Below are 20,600 nucleotides of genomic sequence, written 5' to 3' on the forward strand. Positions count from 1 at the left end.
AATTAAACTGCAATTATTTTTGTCTATTTTGATCTAAAAAGTTACACAGTGGAGCTTCAATGCAGATATTCAATATATTAAACACATTTTCAAAGTATATTCTTCCAAACACTGGTAACAACATAATGAAAATGTATCCTAGCTGTATAATGAATCACATGACACCACTGATGTGAGAAAGTCCGAAACGATCTTCAAAGCTGTTTTCTCATCAAACTTTAGACACGGGCCACGTCTTCACCACACAGGAAGTCACTTTGGGTTAGAGCAGTCAGCCTTTTGCCTCAGACAAGCTCCTCTGTATATGAAGGAAAGGAAATACTGCCTACTTATAGAGTAAAGAGGCACAGATGTCAGCCAACGCAAGTCTGAACCAAAGGTAAACCATGGAAGATTTTATAGTTAATTGGCATAAAATAGATAACAAATTGCTTAATATTTAAGTAAAAGTGCTAAACATAATCTTATAAAGGTTTAAAGGTGCACTATGTAACTTTTTTGGTAGGGGTTCACCTATATGTGTCCGTGGAGATGTTATGGCATGCTTAGAATTTTCCACAATATGGCATTAAACTTACCCCGGGGCACAAGCAGGTGATGCTACCACTGTCATAGTAAGATTGCATGTTTTTCAAGGTATTTTTAAACAATAAAAACACAGCGTAATTAATTAAATGCTAGATATACATGTTTAATGCCATACTGTGGAAAATGCCAAGTAAATCAGCTACATAGCCATACTCTAATACTTTTATTGCTCAAAAATATCTTGAAAAACCTGTGTTCTTATTGTGAGCGGGGTCACCTCTCCACAGATCTGACCTGTAACTTTGTCTGGTTGTGGCAGCTGCTTGTCTCTGTAGGGATCAATAAGTTTAATTTTATACTGTGGGATATTTCAGGCAAGGCATAAAAATCTCCACGGGGACGAACCCTTGGCAGATCCCTACACTAGAAAAGTTACATAGTGTACTTTTAAATATATGACTCTCTAGTGGGGCAGCAGCAGAGATTTTGTTATATTTTTAATATTCTTATCACGGCAGAGTGACAGTGGCCTTCAGATTGTGGTTTGGTCAGTACTGTCAAATAGAGCAGTCACTATCTATAATAAAAGTGCACTATGTAACTTTTCTTGTAAGAGGTCAGTCACCTATTTGTCTTCATGGAGATGTAATTTCCTTGTTCTTGTTTCCTTGTCCATTTTAACATTATGACATGCTCAAAATAACCTTGAAAAACATTCTTAAACTACATGGGGGTTGCTTCTCCACTGATTTAACCTGTTACTTGTCCTCATATTACCTGCATGTGTCCATGGATACGTTTAATGCCGTATATTGGAACATATACATCAAGGCAAAGCATTAACACGGAAACTTTGAAGTCCTTTAATGCCATTTGTATTACTATGTTTTATTGTTTACTTTACTCAACTTACTTTTACCAACTTTCAACTTCTCTCACATTTCCCAGCAAGATGTTCCAACGTAAGGATTTGAGTTTAGCTTGGAGCATAAATCTACTTTCTTTTTGTTGTGCCACAGTGAATTTAGTACCACTTATCACGCCCCCAAAGCTCTGCACATAAATAGTGCCAAGATGTCGGGGTATTTTTTTGTCTTCTTCATTTTTACCATAAGATTTCGCCAAAGTTTTCTATTGTTCAGCATCTATTACATGATTTTAGAGTCAGTACTGCTGAGTTTATGACCCATTGTATGTCCTTACATGTATAAAAGTAACAGCCCTTTGAGTATTTCACCCATAGTTGCTAAGTCTGGTTTGTTAAAGCAAGTTTCTTTATTTGGAAAGCTGCTTTGAAATTTGAAACTTGCAAGGTTGTTTTATTTAGCTTTTTTTTCATGGATTTGGTGTCTTAGACTATTTTTCAAAGGCTTCGAAAAATCTTGCAACCCTGATATTACCTACCAAAGACGCTTTGAGGACAGATTTCAAAGTGTCATCAAGAGTTGAGGTTGGACTGTTTGGGATTCTGCTGCTCTGCTGTCCGATCTGATCACTGTCCATTTGTCCCGAACCGAACGGGACTCAAACAGCGAGCCGTGCATCTACAAAACTGCATTATTCATACCACCACAACTGTTTCAAAGTCCCTTCTATCCCACTCTCATTGCCTTTAGCAGCGTTTAGCACCTCACGTCCTGAATGCAAACCATGTGATCAAATGAAAACGTATTGTATTTGACTGGCACATTTTTCTTCATGTGAGAATAAGGGTGTTACTTTGGAGAGACACATTTGTAGGTCTATATATAAACTAATGGTGTTGTTCCATTCTATTTTCAGACATAGTTAGCCGCGCTGCTGGTAAGGGCCATGAGTGTGCACTGATAATGGTAAGTTATGAGGCCCTGTTCGCTGTGCTTCTCTGCTGGTTCCACATGAATGTCCCCTGGAGGAAAGCTATAGTGTTTGAGCGTTGTGCCAGTAATTACCTTTACCTCAGAAAAAGTCAAGTGTGTGCAGATCCTTTGTCTTTGTTAGCGCTACGATACGCAAATGCAAATATGTATGTATGGATAGTTTATCTGTATTATTATCGATATTGCCCAAAATGCAGTGTTTTTGTGTTGATTTGGGTTTATTTCTAATGGAAAGAATGACAATAAATAGAGATCAAATGGAAATAGATGAACAAATGAATGTATTTTATTTAATGTTACAAAAGGGAAAGAGAATTTGTTAACATAAAAGTCCCATACAGGATTTTCCCATGTATCTAGCAGCTCTAGAGGTCATAATATATCCGTTATGTGTTGTCTGCTTCTAATTATTGTCCAAGAAGTGCGTGTTAGCATGATAATTCTTGTTAGATTTACCACCACGGACAAAACTCCGCACTGGTCGCTGAGAGATGTCAAAAGTGCGTATAGAAAATTGCTGTAAATCATTAGGAAACTTGGCGTTCGCAAACTTTATTCAAACATGTAATTTGGAGATTTCTTTTTCTTCAGTGTGGTAGATATAAGTTACGTTCATCTGCATGTTTTCCACCGCCTCTTACGTCACCTGCTCTCTTACACCGGTCTATAAATGCCTGTAATAAATGATGCATGTCTAACAATATTTACATGTAATTCAAACGAGTCACTCCGTCTAACTTATTCATTTTATATATAGACATTTTTTCTAGGTTCACTGATATGTTATGTTTATATCTCCATGTTTATATCTCCACTTTCTTCTATAGTATATAAGGTTAAGGTTAGACTATATGAATAATTTCACACTTCTCTCTCCAACTCACACATAAAAAGATTTGATACCTTGATACAGACTCTGAGGCCGACATTATTATTGGCATCAGTGTAGTTCTGTAACACCTGTATCGTCCACATCCTGTTCGTCTATGAAGTACGTGAAGTACACAGTGACTCATGCACCACACTATAATCACCTGTTCAAACATTTATCGGAGAAAATATGCTTAGAAAAACATGAGAGTGAACATGGTGTGAAGTGTCTGAAAGCCACTATTGACACTGTGCCTTTAAAAAAGTGTTTAAATTGTCTGAAATATCAAGAAAAACACATTTTCAGGAGCCTGTGATCAACAAGCTCTTTCTGGTCAGATTGTGTTAAAATAAAAGTCAGATTTGTGGTCTGTTAAAAGTCTAATAGAGCTTCAGAGAGAGTAGTGCCTAGATTAGCGTCACATCCCCAGGGAATGTTGATGACATCGGCTGCAAAGTATCAGTTAGGCCAATGTTACTTTACTACAAATTCTACTTTTTGTGAATACTATTTTGACTAGTGAATACAATTTTTCTGCCATATATTTGAGCAAAATCGGTCTTGCCCTAGTACAGATAAATTACAGATATATTACTATAACTAACTATAAACAGCTCTCAAAATATCTGCATCAAATTATAATGTGTTTTAGTATTCGATAATCAGGACGTGTGCATTTGTGACAGCAAGAACTCCACTCTGGTTGTGATAAGCACTTATAAACTCATTGTGGTGAATAATTAGGATGGTCGGAATGCATAAGGTAAGTTTAGATTTAGGTTTATTTATTTAAAGGGACAATGCATATTAATCAACATACAATATAAATATGCCACAATTAGCCCAACTTTAGTCTGTAGTTAGAACAAGAGACAATATTTAGCACTGAACAGACATTCAATCAAAAACAATTACAAACTCTTTTTGATGAACTAGCTCTGCTTTTCACAGTAAAAATCTGGTACAGTGCCTGTTCAACCATTAACATTTAGCCATTCAGCCTCCAGTTGCCTAAATTTCAGATTTTTAAAGGGTCTATATGAAGAGCGCATTTGCAAAAACAGATAAGTGCCATTTGAAAAAGTCATTGGAGGCTTGCAGTTTACTCTTAGTATATTTCCAATTTTTTATTTTTTTTTACAGATTTTAATTTGACTGCTAAATATAATTCCATCCACTCCAATTCCATCTGCATTATCGCCATTTCTAATATCTCTAGACCTTAGTAACAAAAAGTAAAACACTTTTTGGCAATCTATTTTTGCTATTAAACTCTTCATATGATCTAATGTGGCTGTTGTCTCTGAAGGAGGATACCTGGACTCAGTGGAGACTCAAGCAGAGACACGAGAACCAAGCAGACATTTTGGAGCCGTACTATGATGTAGTGGATGACCAGGAGACTGTTCACAATGTGCACATACAACCAGCCAGGCCCATCAATGAGGAGAGGGAGTACATAGGTAAGTAAATGCTATAATCTATAATCTAATCTTTTACCATCTGTTCATATTAGCGTGTGTGTGCAAAATCATTACAATGGCATTTAACTGTAGCAAGCATCAGATATTCATACTTTTTTTGTTGTTGAAAAATGTGGCCGGTTGCAAGTAAGTACAGAGAAGTGGGTGGAGATAGGAGGTAGGGGGAAAGTGAGATTTTCTGATCACTTAAGCCTTGAATGCAGGAAAATACAGGACTATGCATCAATCAATTATAACACGGTTGAAAGTTCATAAAAGTTCATATGTCCCGTTTAATATAGATTGGATAAAGCCATGCGCAGAACTTTCAGACAGATTTTTTGTGGCCATGTCTGGATTTCACGTTCACTGTGAAATTAACCTCAGTGGAGATCTGTGCGCTCAGTTACCAGCTCCTTTTCATAATAAGCCTACAGAGTAAACAAAGTGGGTGGAGTCTGAACCCTGACTGAACGTGTAGGAGTGAGTTTGACCTTTAAAATGCGCACGTCTGTATCATCTTGACATACTTGGAGAGATAGATACAGAACATCCTAAAAAAAAAAAAAAAAGCAAAAGCATTACAGTAGCTTTAACTGTTGCCGCGTTTTCGCACACAATGGGGCTTTTGCTTTTTTTTTTGGTGAGGATAATTAGAGTGAAGTGAATGGAGCGGTAGTTTTGTTCTTTTACACTGGGATCCTGTGCGTGTGCTCTGGCAGTGTGTGTCTGGGGCCATCTGTTGTCAGGCTGAGTAAGACTGTGGGAGATTTCAGTTATCCTTATGCTGAGCTGAACAAGACAAGAATGCACAGTGAAGATATGAAGATATGTTGTTTTAAATGACTGGGCTGGCTTAAAAATGTGTTCTCCCTGCGAGACTTGTCTGTTGGAGGGTTGTTTGTGTAATCAGTTTAAAGCCGGGAAGTAAGAGGACACATGTAGGAGGAAATATTACGACACAGTATGAAGACTACCCATGTATTTTTTGGCCAAAGGATTGATGCAGAGAAGGTTTCAGTGGTAGTCATCTGTTTTTGCACATGGGATGGGAAGCCATTTTGAATTTGTTAGTACTGGTTTGAGACTTTTGTTTTGTTTTTTCTTCCTTTTGGATGTTTTTATTGCACTGAAAAAATGCTTTTTTGCTCTGAGTGGGCTTGCATCTCCACAAATCTGTCTCTTACCTGGTCTGCTTGTCTCCGTGGAATATTGTCCCTTTGGCTTTGGAAGTTGACATACGCTTTTTTTCCTCAAAGTCTGACGTGAAATCAGACTAAACTTTTACTGTTTTGGGTCAATTAGGATTAACAAAATTATTTCTATTTACTGAATGCCAGAATAATGAGAGAATGTTTTTTAGATAGTTTTTCATTACATTCATTACATTACATTTAGCAAATAGAAACAATTTTGGTAGTCCTAATTGATCTAAAAGAGAAAAGGTTTAGGTTGATTTCATGTCAGACAGACAGGGGAAAAAAAGCATATGGTTTTTTTTGGTTTTTTTAATATAGTGTATGTCACCTTCTGGTTTCAATTGTAGATAACGCTTTATCTCATACTGTGGAATATTATAGCCAAAGGGACAACATTTCCATGGAGACAAGTAGGCCAGGTAGAGATTGTTTGATTTCATGTGAGACAGTGAGAGAAAAAAAAAAGCATATGTGTCTTTTTATATAGTGTGTGTGATGTACCACCTCCCAAACGTTCAGGAGAATTGCTTTAAGTTTATATTCACCAATAATGTGACTAACTGACTCTTTCTTTCCTCCGCAGACAGGGATCTCCCCAGGTCATCGTCTGCTCAGAGCCTCTCGTCTGACCTGGCCAGTGTAAGCACAAGCTCCACTGGAACTGTTTATCTGCCCCGGTTCAGTTGTCATTAACTTTGTTCTGTCTCTTCCAGCAGGGAGGTTCTAAAATCCACCCCACTTATCCCCCTAGAAAAACTACAACAAAGCAAGGTACACACACAAAAAGGAATCACGGGTCAAAGGTCGGTTAAACGGTATGCTTAAAACTACAATATTATGCTACATTTACTTCTCCTCTGTATGGAAAATACCTTCAACAGTAGCACCAGACTTGTTTTGATCATTTTAGTCTTCAAATTAGCTAACGTTCATTATAGCATCTTCCTCTCTCCTTCTTCACCTTGCGCCCACTCCTTATATTTGCTATACAGCTATGGTATATATGAAGTATTTTACACATACATATTCTGAGTTATACTACAGGAGAATAGTCAAAAGTTTGAAAACCCTGAACAATGCAACCTGCAGATATAGGACCTGGTAATAAGTGGTTACTTTTTAAATTATGTATTCATTGACTTAACAAAGGAGCACCTTACCATTTGCACTCAGGTATTTCAGACTTGAATTACACAATGTCTATACACTTGAAGAATAGGCTAAAATTGCTGTTTATACTTGTCACTGGTGAAATAAAACAATACTATATTTTCTCATGTTTTTCTTATTTAAATGTATGTTTGTTGTTTGTTTTTTGGGGTTTTTTGCTAAACTTAAGCAACATATAGCCTACTTAATTTAACTAAAGAATAGTTTCTGCAGACGTGTAAATATAAACTCATAAAAATAAACTTGTATTGTTGTTTTCCCTTCAAGCCCCTTCTGTCAACAGAGATATGAAGCCAGGGAAAAGGAAACACGTCACTGGTAATTATTAAAACGCTTATAATCACGTTGCCATGCTTGATTTATGTTAACCAACTGTCTCGTTTGCAGCTAACCTTCAGTCCATACAGCACAGAGGCCCGGTAATGTCCACATCCACTGACCTATGCACACTCTATCCTCTGTATTTATAATGCCGCTGATCACTTTTCTGTCTTGTCCAATCATAGCCATCACGCAGGTAATTACTCAGCCATCAGACATCACATCGGCTTAATGAGATTTGGAAGTTTGCATGAACTTTATGTAACAAGATTAAGTCTTCTTCCAGATGTCCTCCGTCACCGCACTTCCCCCTGGAGCTGATGGAGCAGCTCAATTGCATGACTCTGCAAGAAAGCACCAAGAGACAGTGAGCTTCAGCCCGTTTGAACATAACACATTCAGTCAGATAGCATCATAATCTGATATCACCTTTTCTAGCACTGAGTTAAAATGAGCCACTCTCCAAAAATCACCCCCAAGTAAAAGTAGCTATTGAATGCATGTTTTATTCTATATTCTGATGACGCTTCTAAAACCTCTAAAAGACTAGTTGTGCGAGACATTTCACTTTATATCCTATTATAATCTATTCATTCATTCATTCAAAAAAAAGAAAAAAGAAAAGAAAAAATCCATGCTTTCTACTGTCTCTGATTTGAGGAGCACATGTTGCATAGGACACTGTCTCCCTCTGCTGGTTGTCTGAAGTATCACACTGTGCTTGACACTAACGGTGGCTGTGTCAGTGCAGTCGATTCAGCACGATTTTATTTTCATCTATCTTGTCTTCACCATGTCTTTTTCAGGCGGCAAAGACCAGCTAAAAATGTGAGCAGTCAGTCCTCAAACTCTAAAGGTATGCATTTGTTTTAAAGGGCCCCTATTTTCTGATCTATGTTATTATCTATCTATGTTATTATAATATTGTTTCTTCATGACAAACAGACCTGGAGTTGTATTTTGTTTCATTCACACATGTTTAACACATATTTAGGCTGTTAGGGAGTTCTTCTCTGAAACTTAAAACACTCTGTTCCACCTTGTGATGTCAAGCGGTAATACAGTAGGTGCTCCATTGTGTTTTTAAACTCCATACACCTTTATTGGATAATTTGGGTAATTTCAGCCCTGGAAATGCCAATCTCTACTGAACAAAAGGTAAAGGGTAGCTGTTAACTTGAAAACTACAGCTTCATGACATCACCAGGTAGAACAGTGCATTTTGAGCTGTGGAGATGTAGAGAAACTAAAAATAAAGGGTTACTCAGACAAGTGTGAATGAAACAAAACACAACTCTGGGTATGTTTCTGACTAGCGGCTCACAATAGTCAGTTTTGTGTAATATAGAAGGTTAACTACTAAGGTTAAAACTAATGATATGATATTGATAATTCACTGTAAACAAAAACATTTTAGGCTCACATGCTGAACGGGCTAGATTTTCTATTGACATGGAAGCTCAACACATTGCTGAAAGGTAGACTATTTTTCTAGCAAAATGTAAACTGTTTGAGTTCTTTTATAACTGCTAATTTTGTTCTACAGGTGGTCAAATGAGGCCCTTGGTAAGTGCAATAACAACTCACATGTTACTTTTTTGGATAAGTTTATAAGCTGATCCTATATTGTAATAACAGATATAGAACATGATGATGACACTGATGTAAAATTGCAACATGATCACCAATGGCCTCAGATTAAAGATGTGGTTGACCAACATGACTTTAAAGAACCACAGGTACCAAATATATGCTTTAAATTCTATTATTCTATTCAATATTCTTTCTGTATAACCTGGGGGGATTATGTTTGTGGGGTAGATCCACAAGGAAGACATTTGGTACATTGGACCATGTAAAAGGACAGACGCTGAGCACGCCTTGCACCTCGTCAATAAGGTACAAAACAAAAAGTCAGTTCATATTATTTATGTTTATTTTGAAATGTCACTTTTCATTTTAGGATGGCGCATTTTTAGTTAGAGATTGCTCCCTCTGCAGCAGCAGTGAACCATTCGTCTTGTCTGTTTTTCACGAGAAAAAAGTGTACAATGTCAAAATCCGTTTCCTCGAGTCTCACAGAAAGTATGCCTTAGGAAGGGGACAACGATGCAATGAAGTAAGTGAACAAAAGGAATCACTTAAAGTTAACGTTTGAGATATTGTATATGTGATGGTGTGTGCTCTCCTCCTCAGATGTTTTACTCAGTATCGGATATCATCAAATTTCATTCCATCTTCCCAATAGTACTCATCAGTGGCAAAAATCTTCCAGGGGGGGCAGAAAATTGTGTGTTGACGTTTCCAGTGACAAAGGAAGATGTGGAGAGGCTTCTACAGTGACGTTGCTATACACTGATCAGCCATAACATTGTAACCACTGACAAGGATTTAAATGGGTTTAACAAAGACCAATATTGTGTTGCCAGAGGCATCTGAGCGATACGTTAAGATATGAATGGGCAAATCACAACTGATATTTTGATACTGACAAGTTATCAAAAAGTATAAATACTTTTAAATTCAAATAGTAATGTTCTGTAACATAATTTTAATATTATATTTTATCTGTAAATATATTTGTTATATTAGTTAAACTAGGAGGGTGCAAAAATAATGTCTATTTATGCCAAGGTACAATTCTTTATAATGGAGGGTTTTGATGTATTTATTACAAAACTCATCTTTACCCAGCTGTGGTCACTCACTTGCCCTGGGCCTTTCTGTCCACCAATGTAATGCTTCCCCACATTCTTCATGATGATGACGCTGAACATGATCACCATTAATGGCCTCAGATTAAAGATGTGGTTGATGTGGTTGACCAACATGACTTTAAAGAACCACGGGTACCAAATATATGCTTTAGATTTTATTATTCTATTCAATATTCTTTCTGTATAACCTGAGGAGGTTATGTTTGTGGGGTAGATGCACAAGGAAGATATTTGGTACATTGGGCCATGTAAAAGGACAGATACTTGCAGTGCAAGCAGACAGTGTCTTGCTTGCACTGCAGTAGTATCCAGGGATCCTGTGGTGGCAGAAGCATATAACTTAAAAATAATCAGTCTGAATTATATGGTGAAAGACACAACGAATACTGTCTTGCAGGCAAATAACTCAAGTTTAGTTAATAACTGACTAGGTCAAATAAATGCACTGTACACAAATCTTTGGAACAATGTTCAGACTCTGAAGGAATAAACTGTTGTTGAATTAATTAAAATTTGTGGAATTAAGATTGTCATTGTTAATTTTATCATAAAAAAAAAAACTTTTTTTTTTTGACCACCCAATGGCTTAATTATCTTACAATAAACAGGATGAGGTAAGATTGATGGCTGTCAGGACATAAAAAATCTAATCTTGATCGAACCTAAACTCTGGTGTGGTTTCATTCAGTGTGTGACATTTAAATTATGGTATGCAAATTCAGCTCTTATTTCAATTTGTATACTCTGAGAAGCTTTTTTTTCTACTTCCCAGCATACACATTCACCTCAAGCTTTGGTACAGTCAAATACATAAGTCAGCCATGTTCTTTTTTTAATAAAAAAGTAGTAACACATTGTGAATACAAAAGTATGCATGACTACAAACACTGGTGAAGAAAATAAAATGTCTGCAATGTAAAATGATGAAAAGGCAAAGTTGTACATTTGTCAATACATGGATAAAAGCTGCTCCGAACACAGAATGCAACATAGAGTTTATAAACTCTGGAGGACCTATACAGTAAGTGCCAGTAGTTCTGACCTATATCGGCTGATAACACCATCAAATGTTAAAAGAAAAAAAAAGCAAAACCACATATGAAATTTTTAAAATATTAACACTTGAGGTAAGAACTACAGTATTGTATGTTTGATATAAATAAGGCCAAATGGAAAAGACCGCATTTCAAGACTCAATAATTTTGTTGAGGAGGCCTATCTGTAATTATATTTACATAGACTATATACATGTACTGGCAAACACAATACCAATCTTTTCCTCCATTTTTTGTTAGCTGCTTGGAGACTGGATATTAGACTGTACAGACTAGTTTTATGTCTTGTATGGGTGCCATATCGTTGATGACCACAGTTGCTGACTATATACAAAATTTTGTAAGGAAACCAAAATAAAAATACATAGTTCGATTTGTAGAAATAGCCGTAAATACATAATTTTCTTGTCTTTCAATATGAGCAACAACACTGGTCAAAAACGCTTATAAATTTGTATGAGTGACAACAATAATTAGTGAGCCAAATATACAAGCTTTAAATAAATAACAAGTAACAGTAAAAAAAACCTTCATCTACACATGGAACGTTAAAGAGTGGTTAGAACATGCATTCTAAACATAAATATTTCATTGTCTGCAAGGTGAGTAAGACGCAGGTAACATTCTTTCAAATTTACATGTCAAACAAAATAATGAAATTAATCAGAACAAACAAAGCAAACCAGTGATTGACACACTGACAACACTTACTCCCTTATCTACACGCCTTACATCTTGTAGAAAATATTGGATGATTTTTGAAACATTTGTAGTGTATAGGAAAAGTATAGATACTTTGAGATAGGAACAAAAACATTTTATCTGAATATGATACAAATTGATGGATGGATATGATGTTACAGCACTGACTAATAGGGCATCTGAAAACATTGCACTTCAGTTCAACAACACATGCAAATATACATATACTAAAGTCCATAGGATTGGCATCTTTGTAAGGTCTTTGTTTTATTTCAATACCGTGTAAGGATACTGCTGGATGTGAATAATAACCTTTTGTGGCACTGTCCATGTTTTAAGAGAAGTTCCGTACAGTGCAGCCCATCACCTCATACTTCTGCCCCATCACTTTACCAAGTTTTATTTTAAGTATTTGGCACTTTGGAGTGACAGTTGCTTCTTTATTTCTGAGAGTCTTTGTAGGTACTGCTTTCATGTGAACACAGGGCTTGGGATGATTGAGCACCACCACAGGTTGGTTACCACTTGGCTGCTTCACGACTTGGTCTCTCCTCAGTGGCATAAGCTGCAAAGCTGTACATGCCCTTGGGCCATCAAGGACCTTGGCAAAACTTAATTTAGGAACAGTCTTATTCTTCCTCTTCTTGCTTTTCCTAAAGATCCCAACTCGAACCCTTTTTAAAGATACAGTTAGGATTTTGGAGGGACTTTCAGGGACACTTGTTGCTTCCACAGGGGTTTGAACCGAGAGGTCTTCTGCAACCAGTGGTGGCTGGGGAACGAGTGGACCACAATTAACAGGTTGTGGGGATGGTGCACATGGTTTGTTACCTTCAATATGCTTTGGTGGTGCACACGGTTTGCTAACTTTAGCATGCTCTGGTGGTGAGCATGTTTTGCTAATATTAGCATTTATAGCTGGTGGGTTTGTTTTGTTAACTTTAAGAGTCATTTTGCACTTTTTATTAGCTTTCGCTGGTGTACTTTTTTCCTTTTTTAAATGGATATTTTGACAGGTTACTAAGGCACCAGTCTCATCCTTAATGTCTTGATCTACTTCTATCTTCACAGACTCGCAGGAGATCTTACTAGATAGTGTATCACAAGTAATCTTGCAATCTTCTGAATCATCATGAGCCTGATGTCCTGTCATTTCAGACAGCTCTGTGCGAACACTTTTGATTTTTGGACTGTCACACCCTGCACTATTGGTCCATTCGGCCATCACAATTGGCTGAGTGGACTCCTGTGGATCACTTTGCTGTTGACTCAATGAGTAAACGGAGTATATGACTGGAAATCCTTCACGTTCTACTCGGACATCCTCGGTTATTGTTTTTTCTGTTTTCACTTCCTGGGGCAGAGCAGGTATTTTCATGTTTGTGTTAGAGTTGTTTGTACGTTTCTTTGCTGCTAACAACTCTGGAGAAGCTTTCTGAGAAGAAGCTTGCTCTGGGGTAAACGTCTTTGGAACCAAATTATCCTTACATTCATTTGTAGCTCGAATTTGGGGAGGTGTCGGTGCAACCATTGAAGGTGTCAATGGAAGAAGCAGTGTTTTCAAGTTTTGCTGCTGAGGGTTTGTTAAGTCATGTTTATTTTTCTGGAGTATGGGGTCTTCCTTTGCTTTTACAGTTGCAGGCCCTCGGTTCACAGGAACAATGCGAGGCATAATCTGCACATTGTTCATCATTAATGGTTCTGAACTAGGGGGAGGTCCTGGAGCAGAACTTTTTCTCTCCTCAATGCCTTTTAGAGTAATCAGAGTCGACAGGTTATCTGGTAGCAAACTACCCGATGTTAACCTGTTGACCAACATGGAGGGCATAGCAGTAGGTGGGATAGTGTGATTAATGGGTTCCTTCTGTGAAGCAACCTTGGCTTCACCAACAGAAATAAAGCTTCTGGAAATCTTACTTGGAACACCTGCATTCAGGTCAATAACTTCTGATGGCCTTTTTGCATTTGAGCGTTCCTTTATCGTTTGTTTCGGAAAAGATTTGGAAACGTTAACTGGGATCAGAGTGGAGCGTCCTTTATTCACAATCTTTGTTTCAATATTTTTATTTCCAAATCGCATCCCTGATTCTGATGCTGCATTTGGATATTTAATTTGTGAAGAAAGTACTTTTGAGGTCTCAGGGACTGTGGTCCTTCCATTTTTGATAACAGACTCATTTTCTTGATGAGCAACAAATCTTAGCCGGAGCTCCTTGGTTCCATCTACAGTCTTCACCTCAGCTACCTCTACCATGCAGCCGGCAGGAATAGAAACTTCCTCTGGGAGCGAAACAGTAAGTGCTCGATTACGTTGAACTTGTCCATTTAAAGGTACGGCATCGCCGTGATTGGCATTTGAGATATAGGAACTCAAGGATTTTAGTCTTTGTAAATTATTTTCCAGTGTAACTCCAGCGGTCGTAGGAGCTGGAACATTCACACGTACAACGGGCCGCTGAGGTGCTGTACTGGCTGTGCTGGATACACTTTGAGAGGCACTTGAGACAGAAACACGTGGTGCTATTTGAGGTGGTTCTTGAGGTATAATTTTACTGTGAAGACGCTCTATGTGCTTTATAAGGCACATCCTCCGCATATACACTTGTCCACAATGAGGACATTTGAATGGACTTGTTCCTGTGTGTATCTGCAGATGAGTCTGTAACTCTGCTTCGCTTAAAGACACTCTGTTACAGTAAAAGCAATAATACTCAGTATGCTCTTGTGCCACATGTTTCTTGAATGTTGAGATGTCTGTAGTGGCAAATCTGCATTTCTCACATCGCATTACATTAGGAGTGCTCAATAAATGACCCAGGCTTATATTTGGATTAATTACAGAAGAGGCCATACTTTGATAGTTGGCAGGCTTCATGATGAACCAAAAAGGCCACAGGGCATCTAGTCCAGTGTCAATGCTTACATATCTGAAAGGGAAAAAAAACACAAAACACATGCAAATAAGAAGAGGGAGGAGATACATGTTGCATTATCACGGGGTACATTAGTGATCAACAACAACGCCCCTCCCCCTGGAGATCAAAGTGGACATGTAGAATTTATTTAGTCGATCTATATTTGGTTTTCTTGTTAATAATGTGACCTTAAAACAACAGCATTGGAAAAAACTAAAATCATCTCTGCTATGTATCGGGTAGATGGTGCCAAAAGAATTCGGGAAAGGCCTCGCAGACCACAACACGGAGGTCGAGCAGACAACGGGCCGATCCTTAACCCTTCTCTTCATAAATGATCACGCACGTACCTTGGGCAGCGGGCCGTGCAAAAACGAAAGAAGTTTTATAGTATCTGGATGTGAATGAAGGAATACAGATCCGTCAGCGAGATGGGTAGAAATATACAAATGAACCAGCCGTTGGGTTTGGGTTAGCCTGGTACCTTAGCGGTTAGCAGCTGAGCTCGCTATACATTTCCGGGAAACGATGGCGCTTTTCTTCGAAATAAAAGCTTATTCTTTGCTATCAAAGGATAGACCGAGTCCATACTCCAGAGCTAAGCACATTGAGCAGTCATCCTACTCGTGTATCAGTGAGTAACAGTTACTATTCGACTGTGTGCTGTGAATGATGCTGGTATTTTTGCATAAACCAAACAAAAAACTGTTTGACAGAACACGATATGTTACTATTATTTCGAAAGGCCTCGCCGGATGTTTATATAACAACGGCACAAATGTTTATGCTATAAAAACGTCGCTGTAGAAGAGAACGAGGGACCAGTGAGACACTTTGGATTAATATATCTCTGCAGACTTTCTACCAAAAACCGTTAAATGCTACTGACCTAAGGCACTGGGCCACTTGCTAACTGCCAACGTTAACTTTATGAAAGCCGCACTTGAGAAGATGACAGCTACTAACTGTCAAAACACAGCCATGCTACTGCCACTATAAATCATACTGTGCCAGTCTGCAGGGCAGTGACAATATTGTCATTGATTTAATGACAAGTCAAGTGAGTCGCAGTTATTATTCCGCAACAGCATGCAAAAGGGCTCCAAATCAATTGCTTGTATAAAAATGTTTCTTGCAAGATCCTGGAGACTTCTCCCTTCTGTGTATGTGCCAGGGACCTCATGGTGAGCATTCAACTTTTAACAGTTAATGCTCACGACAGTTTATCCTCTACCTTGTAAAACTATATTATCTTTGCATATGTGATTTCCACATGTTATTGTGGCTCTACTGCAGCCCATGTGAGAATCACCATTGTGAAAACGTTTCTGGGATGTACACACCATTGTTGCAATTCATAATGACACAGCAGTGGCTTTCACTTGACCCTCCCATTCCCCACTGCCTAGTACAGATGGGTTAACAGGAGAGCTTCCTGGTTATGGCATTATTAATTCAGTTTTCGCAGACGCACGCTTCCCGTTGGGTTTTACATCAAAAACTTTTCCCACATATTCGCAGGACTCTTATTCCCCGCCGCAGCATGGCGTCAGACCCGTCGACAGAGGACATTACACGGTTGGACTTCCTGGTGATCGGCGGCGGTTCTGGTGGGCTCGCCGGGGCTCGTCGGGCGGCGGAGCTTGGAGCAACCACCGCCGTGATCGAGAGCCACAGACTCGGAGGTACCTGCGTGAGTAAAGTCATATTCACTTAGATCCTCTGTTAATCTAACTACAAAGTCTCCAATCCACTTTAGTACACGTTCACACTGTCCACAATACTTTACCGTGCCTCTAATGGCCTCAGACTGCACAGCCCATGGGAGCGTCAGACGGCCTCGTTTGACCTCCTTTGGTTAAAGGCATAGAAGTATATTTTGACAAAACCTACCAGTCCGGACACAGCTGTTAACACATTGCATTAAAATATTCAATAAAACTAAATTTGATATGTAATAATGCAACTGTGAATATGTACTATGCAGTGGTTTGGTGGATTACAATTTTCAACTTTTCAGGATTAAATAATGCTTCTGCTTTCTTCCCCAAAAGGTTAATGTTGGCTGTGTTCCCAAAAAGGTATTTTTTTTTTTTTATTTTCTTCTTGGAGAGATTATATATTGTAAAACAAAAACAAGAATTTGTCACGGACATAAAATATATTATGTTTTAAAGGTTATGTGGAATGCAGCCGTTCATGCTGAATACCTCCATGATCACAGTGACTATGGCTTTGAAGCGGGGCAAGTACATTTCAGTTGGGAGTAAGTCGGCTTCTTTTCTCTTCTTTTGCGTCATCTTTACCTTCTACTTCCTTCCATGTACTTGGTTATGAAAGAGCAGTTAAAAGGAGTGGTAACAGTTGATGTTTGCACAGTTGATCCCAAGTCATCAGTTTCCGTTTATATAATGTTACTGTTCCTCTAAGCTATTGTGCATTCACACAAGTTTGTCTTGGTCAGAGCTCAGGGTAGTCCTGGTGTAGTCTTGGTTATGTCCAGAATTTATACTGTTTAGTCCAGGTTTAGTTCTAGTTTAGTCCCAATTTTGACTGTGTTGTGTGTGAATACATTATTTTCAGAATATATACAGATATTGTAATTTTTTTCCCCTTTAGAACATTGAAGGCCAAACGAGATACTTATGTAAGTCATCTGAATCGAATTTATCGCAACAATCTTGACAAGGTGAGGATGTATTTGTTTTTTATTTTCATCTTACTTGTTTATAGATATACTTTAGTATTTATCCTTACAACTAAAAACATGTATAATAGGGGTGCCCTCTGGGGCCAGGTATCCCTTGAGAATTCTGTGGTATTTCCCAAGTTAACTAAAGGTTAATAAATAAAGTCAATAAATACATTAGAAATTATAATAGCGTATGTCTATTTCCAGGCTAAAATACAGACAATTCAAGGCCAAGCCAGATTTACAAATGACCCTGAACCCACTGTGGAGGTCAATGGGAAAAAGTACACTGCACCTCATATCCTCATTGCCACTGGGGGGTATCCTTCAGTGTTAAGTGAGGAAGAAGTGCCAGGTTTGTTGTTTTTTGGTGAGCAAAAAGCATTTTTATTTCATAAACATGTTATGAAGTTATGTGATTTATTACCTCAGGGGCTGGTCTGGGGATCACCAGTGATGGCTTTTTTGAACTTGAAAGTCTACCAAAGTAAGTTATTTTATATTTTGCTTTTTAGGAAATGTTGAGATTATGAAGTAATTGCCTATTGCTCTTACTGATAAGACTGTGCCCCTGTTTTCTGTTTTTGTGCACTCAGTGTTGAATGTCTGGTGATATTTTGCTTCCCATTAGGCGCAGTGTTGTTGTTGGTGCAGGGTACATTGCAGTGGAGATGGCAGGTATTCTCTCCACACTAGGATCCAAAACATCACTTGTGATTCGTCAGACAGGAGTAAGAAAAATGTTTCTATTTGTTGAAGCTACTCCATTGGATTATATAATACAATGACATGTTTTGTAATATAATTTTTAGGTTTTGAGAAACTTTGACAGCCTCATTAGTACAAACTGCACAAAAGAACTGCAGAATTCTGGAGTAGATTTGTGGAAAAATTCTCAGGTGACATCTGTGAAGAAAATAGACGATGGTCTGGAGTTGACTATTGCCACTAGAGATCCTGAGAAGAAAAATGACGAGGAGAAAATCAGTACTATTGGGCAAGTGGACTGTCTCCTCTGGGCTATCGGCAGACAACCAAATACATTTGGATTAAACATCGGAGCAATTGTAAGAAAGGCCTATTCCTATGTTTTGTCTAGTAAATACCCTTTGTTAACAATGAAAAACAATGTTTCATAGTTTAAGACAAAGCGCAATCATTTTGAAACATTCTGTCAATATCAAAACAGTCTAGACCATAAAATAGCTTTTTTTTTTTTTTTTCTCATCTCTAAATGTATAGATTAATCTTCAAGAACGTGTAGTTATTCACAGCTAATTCCAATGCACCTGTATTGATGTGTTGATGCATGTTTGCAGGGCGTGGAGACGGATGACAGAGGACACATTGTAGTGGATGAGTTTCAGAACACTAGTCGGCCTGGGGTCTATGCAGTCGGGGATGTGTGTGGAAAGGCACTTTTGACCCCTGGTGAGTGCATATGTGTTGTTGAGATAGAATTATTAATTTGTGGATAGAAATAACAAAACACATCAACTGTCCTGCTTAATAGCTTTGCGGGTGAGTATTTTGTAAATTTAACAGTTCATCTAAAACAATCGTATATATTTTTAGTTGCTATTGCTGCTGGTAGAAAGCTGGCACACCGACTTTTTGAAGGCAAAAAAGACTCAAAGTTGGATTACTCCTGCATTCCTACAGTGGTCTTTAGCCACCCACCAATTGGAACAGTTGGCCTCACAGAAGGTAAATTCACTAAAATACTGAGACTCAATATATTTGTTGTTCATGTTTATGCATATACAGAAGAGTGCAGTGTTTCACCTTCCAGTTCTGACTGATATTTATCCATGTTTATTTCAGAGGAAGCAATTAAAACAAGAGGGAAAGACAATGTAAAAATCTACAAAACATCTTTTACTCCAATGTATCATGCACTCACAAGCAGAAAGAGCCAGTGCCTTATGAAGTTGGTGTGTGTGGGCAAAGAAGAAAAGGTATGATTATTCATCGTTAATAGTTGTAATTGTAAGTAAGTCAGCAATTTGATTTGTTTTAATTAAGTTATAATTATTTTTGCAGGTTGTTGGATTGCATATGCAAGGTCTTGGTTGTGATGAGATGCTACAGGGCTTCGCTGTGGCCATCAAGATGGGTGCAACTAAATCTGACTTTGATAAAACTGTTGCTATTCACCCAACCTCATCAGAAGAGTTTGTCACAATGCGTTAGTGTTGAAACCTTTACCTTTGGTTCTGTAACTTTCCTGCTACAGACAATCAGTTACTTTTTCAAAAGGTAATTAATTGACCCACCAGTCTAATAGTTAATCAGATCTCACTCTTTCTTACTGTGCACTGTGTTTTGGTTTGTTTATGTGTTTGTATGTTAACTTACAGTTTAGTCTTTTTAAAACTTCTGGGCTGCTTACAGCTTAAAAAGCTTAGACTCTTGTACTGTATTTTTTACAGCATTATAACCCCAAAGAAAGAAGGAAGGATGATAACTAGGTGGATAAATGTTTGTGTGAATGTTTGATGTTCATTGACAGAGTAAATACTTGAGAGTATTGTGTCAGTTTGCTCTGTCAATAACATGGAGGTAATGCGCTAGTCATTGCCTTGTAAGAAAAGTGTTTAAGAAGTTCTTTGATTTGTTTGTTATTGCTGAGTCATTGTACAACATTGTAGCTCTATTTTAATATAGAGGTGTGATATTAAAACATTTGCAACACAAAAGTAATGCGCATATTTTGTGTTTTTTAAACTGTGTACCAACTACGGCACTACTTGCTTGTCTGCTTGGGGATGTTATTACTTTGCCTGCAATGGTCCACAGAAAAGCATCAGACTTGCCTATCTAGTATTTTTTCAGGTGTTTTTAGTGCTAAACATACTTAGTGTGAGCACACCTGACTGCAGATATCACTTGTAACTTGTATTGGCTTTACTGCTCGATTTTTTTATTTATTATTGAGTAACATTCAGTAATTTGTACTGATTACGTACTCTTGATTATTATTTTTGTTGTTTGAAAACACTTTTACTTTCTTTTCACATTGGTCTAATATCGCGAGACAAATGAGGTAACTCGAATCACGCTCCAGTCTCACGAGATGTCCACAACGTCACTTGTTTTACAGCACCG

At 37.9% G+C, this 20,600-nt stretch overlaps 3 protein-coding genes across 5 annotated transcripts; 2 read left to right on the forward strand and 1 right to left on the reverse strand.

Moving 5' to 3' along the window:
• Positions 1 to 308: 308 nt before the first annotated feature.
• LOC117377126 (cytokine-dependent hematopoietic cell linker) lies at positions 309 to 10,682 on the forward strand. Of its 2 annotated transcripts, none has more exons than XM_055224578.1 (15): positions 309 to 379; positions 2,311 to 2,360; positions 4,568 to 4,721; positions 6,504 to 6,559; positions 6,637 to 6,691; positions 7,358 to 7,408; positions 7,478 to 7,509; positions 7,687 to 7,778; positions 8,218 to 8,267; positions 8,829 to 8,889; positions 8,958 to 8,977; positions 9,050 to 9,150; positions 9,233 to 9,310; positions 9,375 to 9,530; positions 9,608 to 10,682. In XM_055224578.1, exons 2-15 carry the CDS (start codon positions 2,358 to 2,360, stop codon positions 9,752 to 9,754), a joined length of 1,056 nt encoding a protein of 351 aa, XP_055080553.1. In that variant the 5' UTR covers positions 309 to 379; positions 2,311 to 2,357; the 3' UTR covers positions 9,755 to 10,682. The 2 variants fall into 2 exon arrangements, with proteins under 2 accessions (XP_055080553.1, XP_055080552.1); XM_055224577.1 differs by having other exon boundaries at positions 6,634 to 6,691; positions 9,608 to 9,930.
• A 244-nt stretch (positions 10,683 to 10,926) lies between these two features.
• LOC117377127 (zinc finger protein 518B) lies at positions 10,927 to 15,325 on the reverse strand. Its single transcript, XM_033973472.2, has 2 exons — positions 15,151 to 15,325; positions 10,927 to 14,812 (listed from the first exon to the last, which is right to left on the reverse strand). Exon 2 carries the CDS (start codon positions 14,758 to 14,760, stop codon positions 12,220 to 12,222), a length of 2,541 nt encoding a protein of 846 aa, XP_033829363.2. The 5' UTR covers positions 14,761 to 14,812; positions 15,151 to 15,325; the 3' UTR covers positions 10,927 to 12,219.
• Positions 15,326 to 16,219: 894 nt separating this feature from the next.
• gsr (glutathione reductase) lies at positions 16,220 to 20,191 on the forward strand. 2 transcript variants are annotated; one of them, XM_033973467.2, is made up of 12 exons: positions 16,220 to 16,493; positions 16,855 to 16,881; positions 16,978 to 17,066; positions 17,420 to 17,489; positions 17,700 to 17,847; positions 17,925 to 17,979; positions 18,124 to 18,223; positions 18,305 to 18,559; positions 18,812 to 18,923; positions 19,068 to 19,199; positions 19,317 to 19,450; positions 19,536 to 20,191. In XM_033973467.2, exons 1-12 carry the CDS (start codon positions 16,242 to 16,244, stop codon positions 19,683 to 19,685), a joined length of 1,524 nt encoding a protein of 507 aa, XP_033829358.1. In that variant the 5' UTR covers positions 16,220 to 16,241; the 3' UTR covers positions 19,686 to 20,191. The 2 variants fall into 2 exon arrangements, with proteins under 2 accessions (XP_033829358.1, XP_033829360.1); XM_033973469.2 differs by having other exon boundaries at positions 16,361 to 16,485.
• Positions 20,192 to 20,600: the final 409 nt, after the last annotated feature.

This window comes from Periophthalmus magnuspinnatus, chromosome 10 (genome assembly GCF_009829125.3).
Source record: "Periophthalmus magnuspinnatus isolate fPerMag1 chromosome 10, fPerMag1.2.pri, whole genome shotgun sequence".
Classification (NCBI taxonomy): Eukaryota; Metazoa; Chordata; class Actinopteri; order Gobiiformes; family Gobiidae; genus Periophthalmus; species Periophthalmus magnuspinnatus.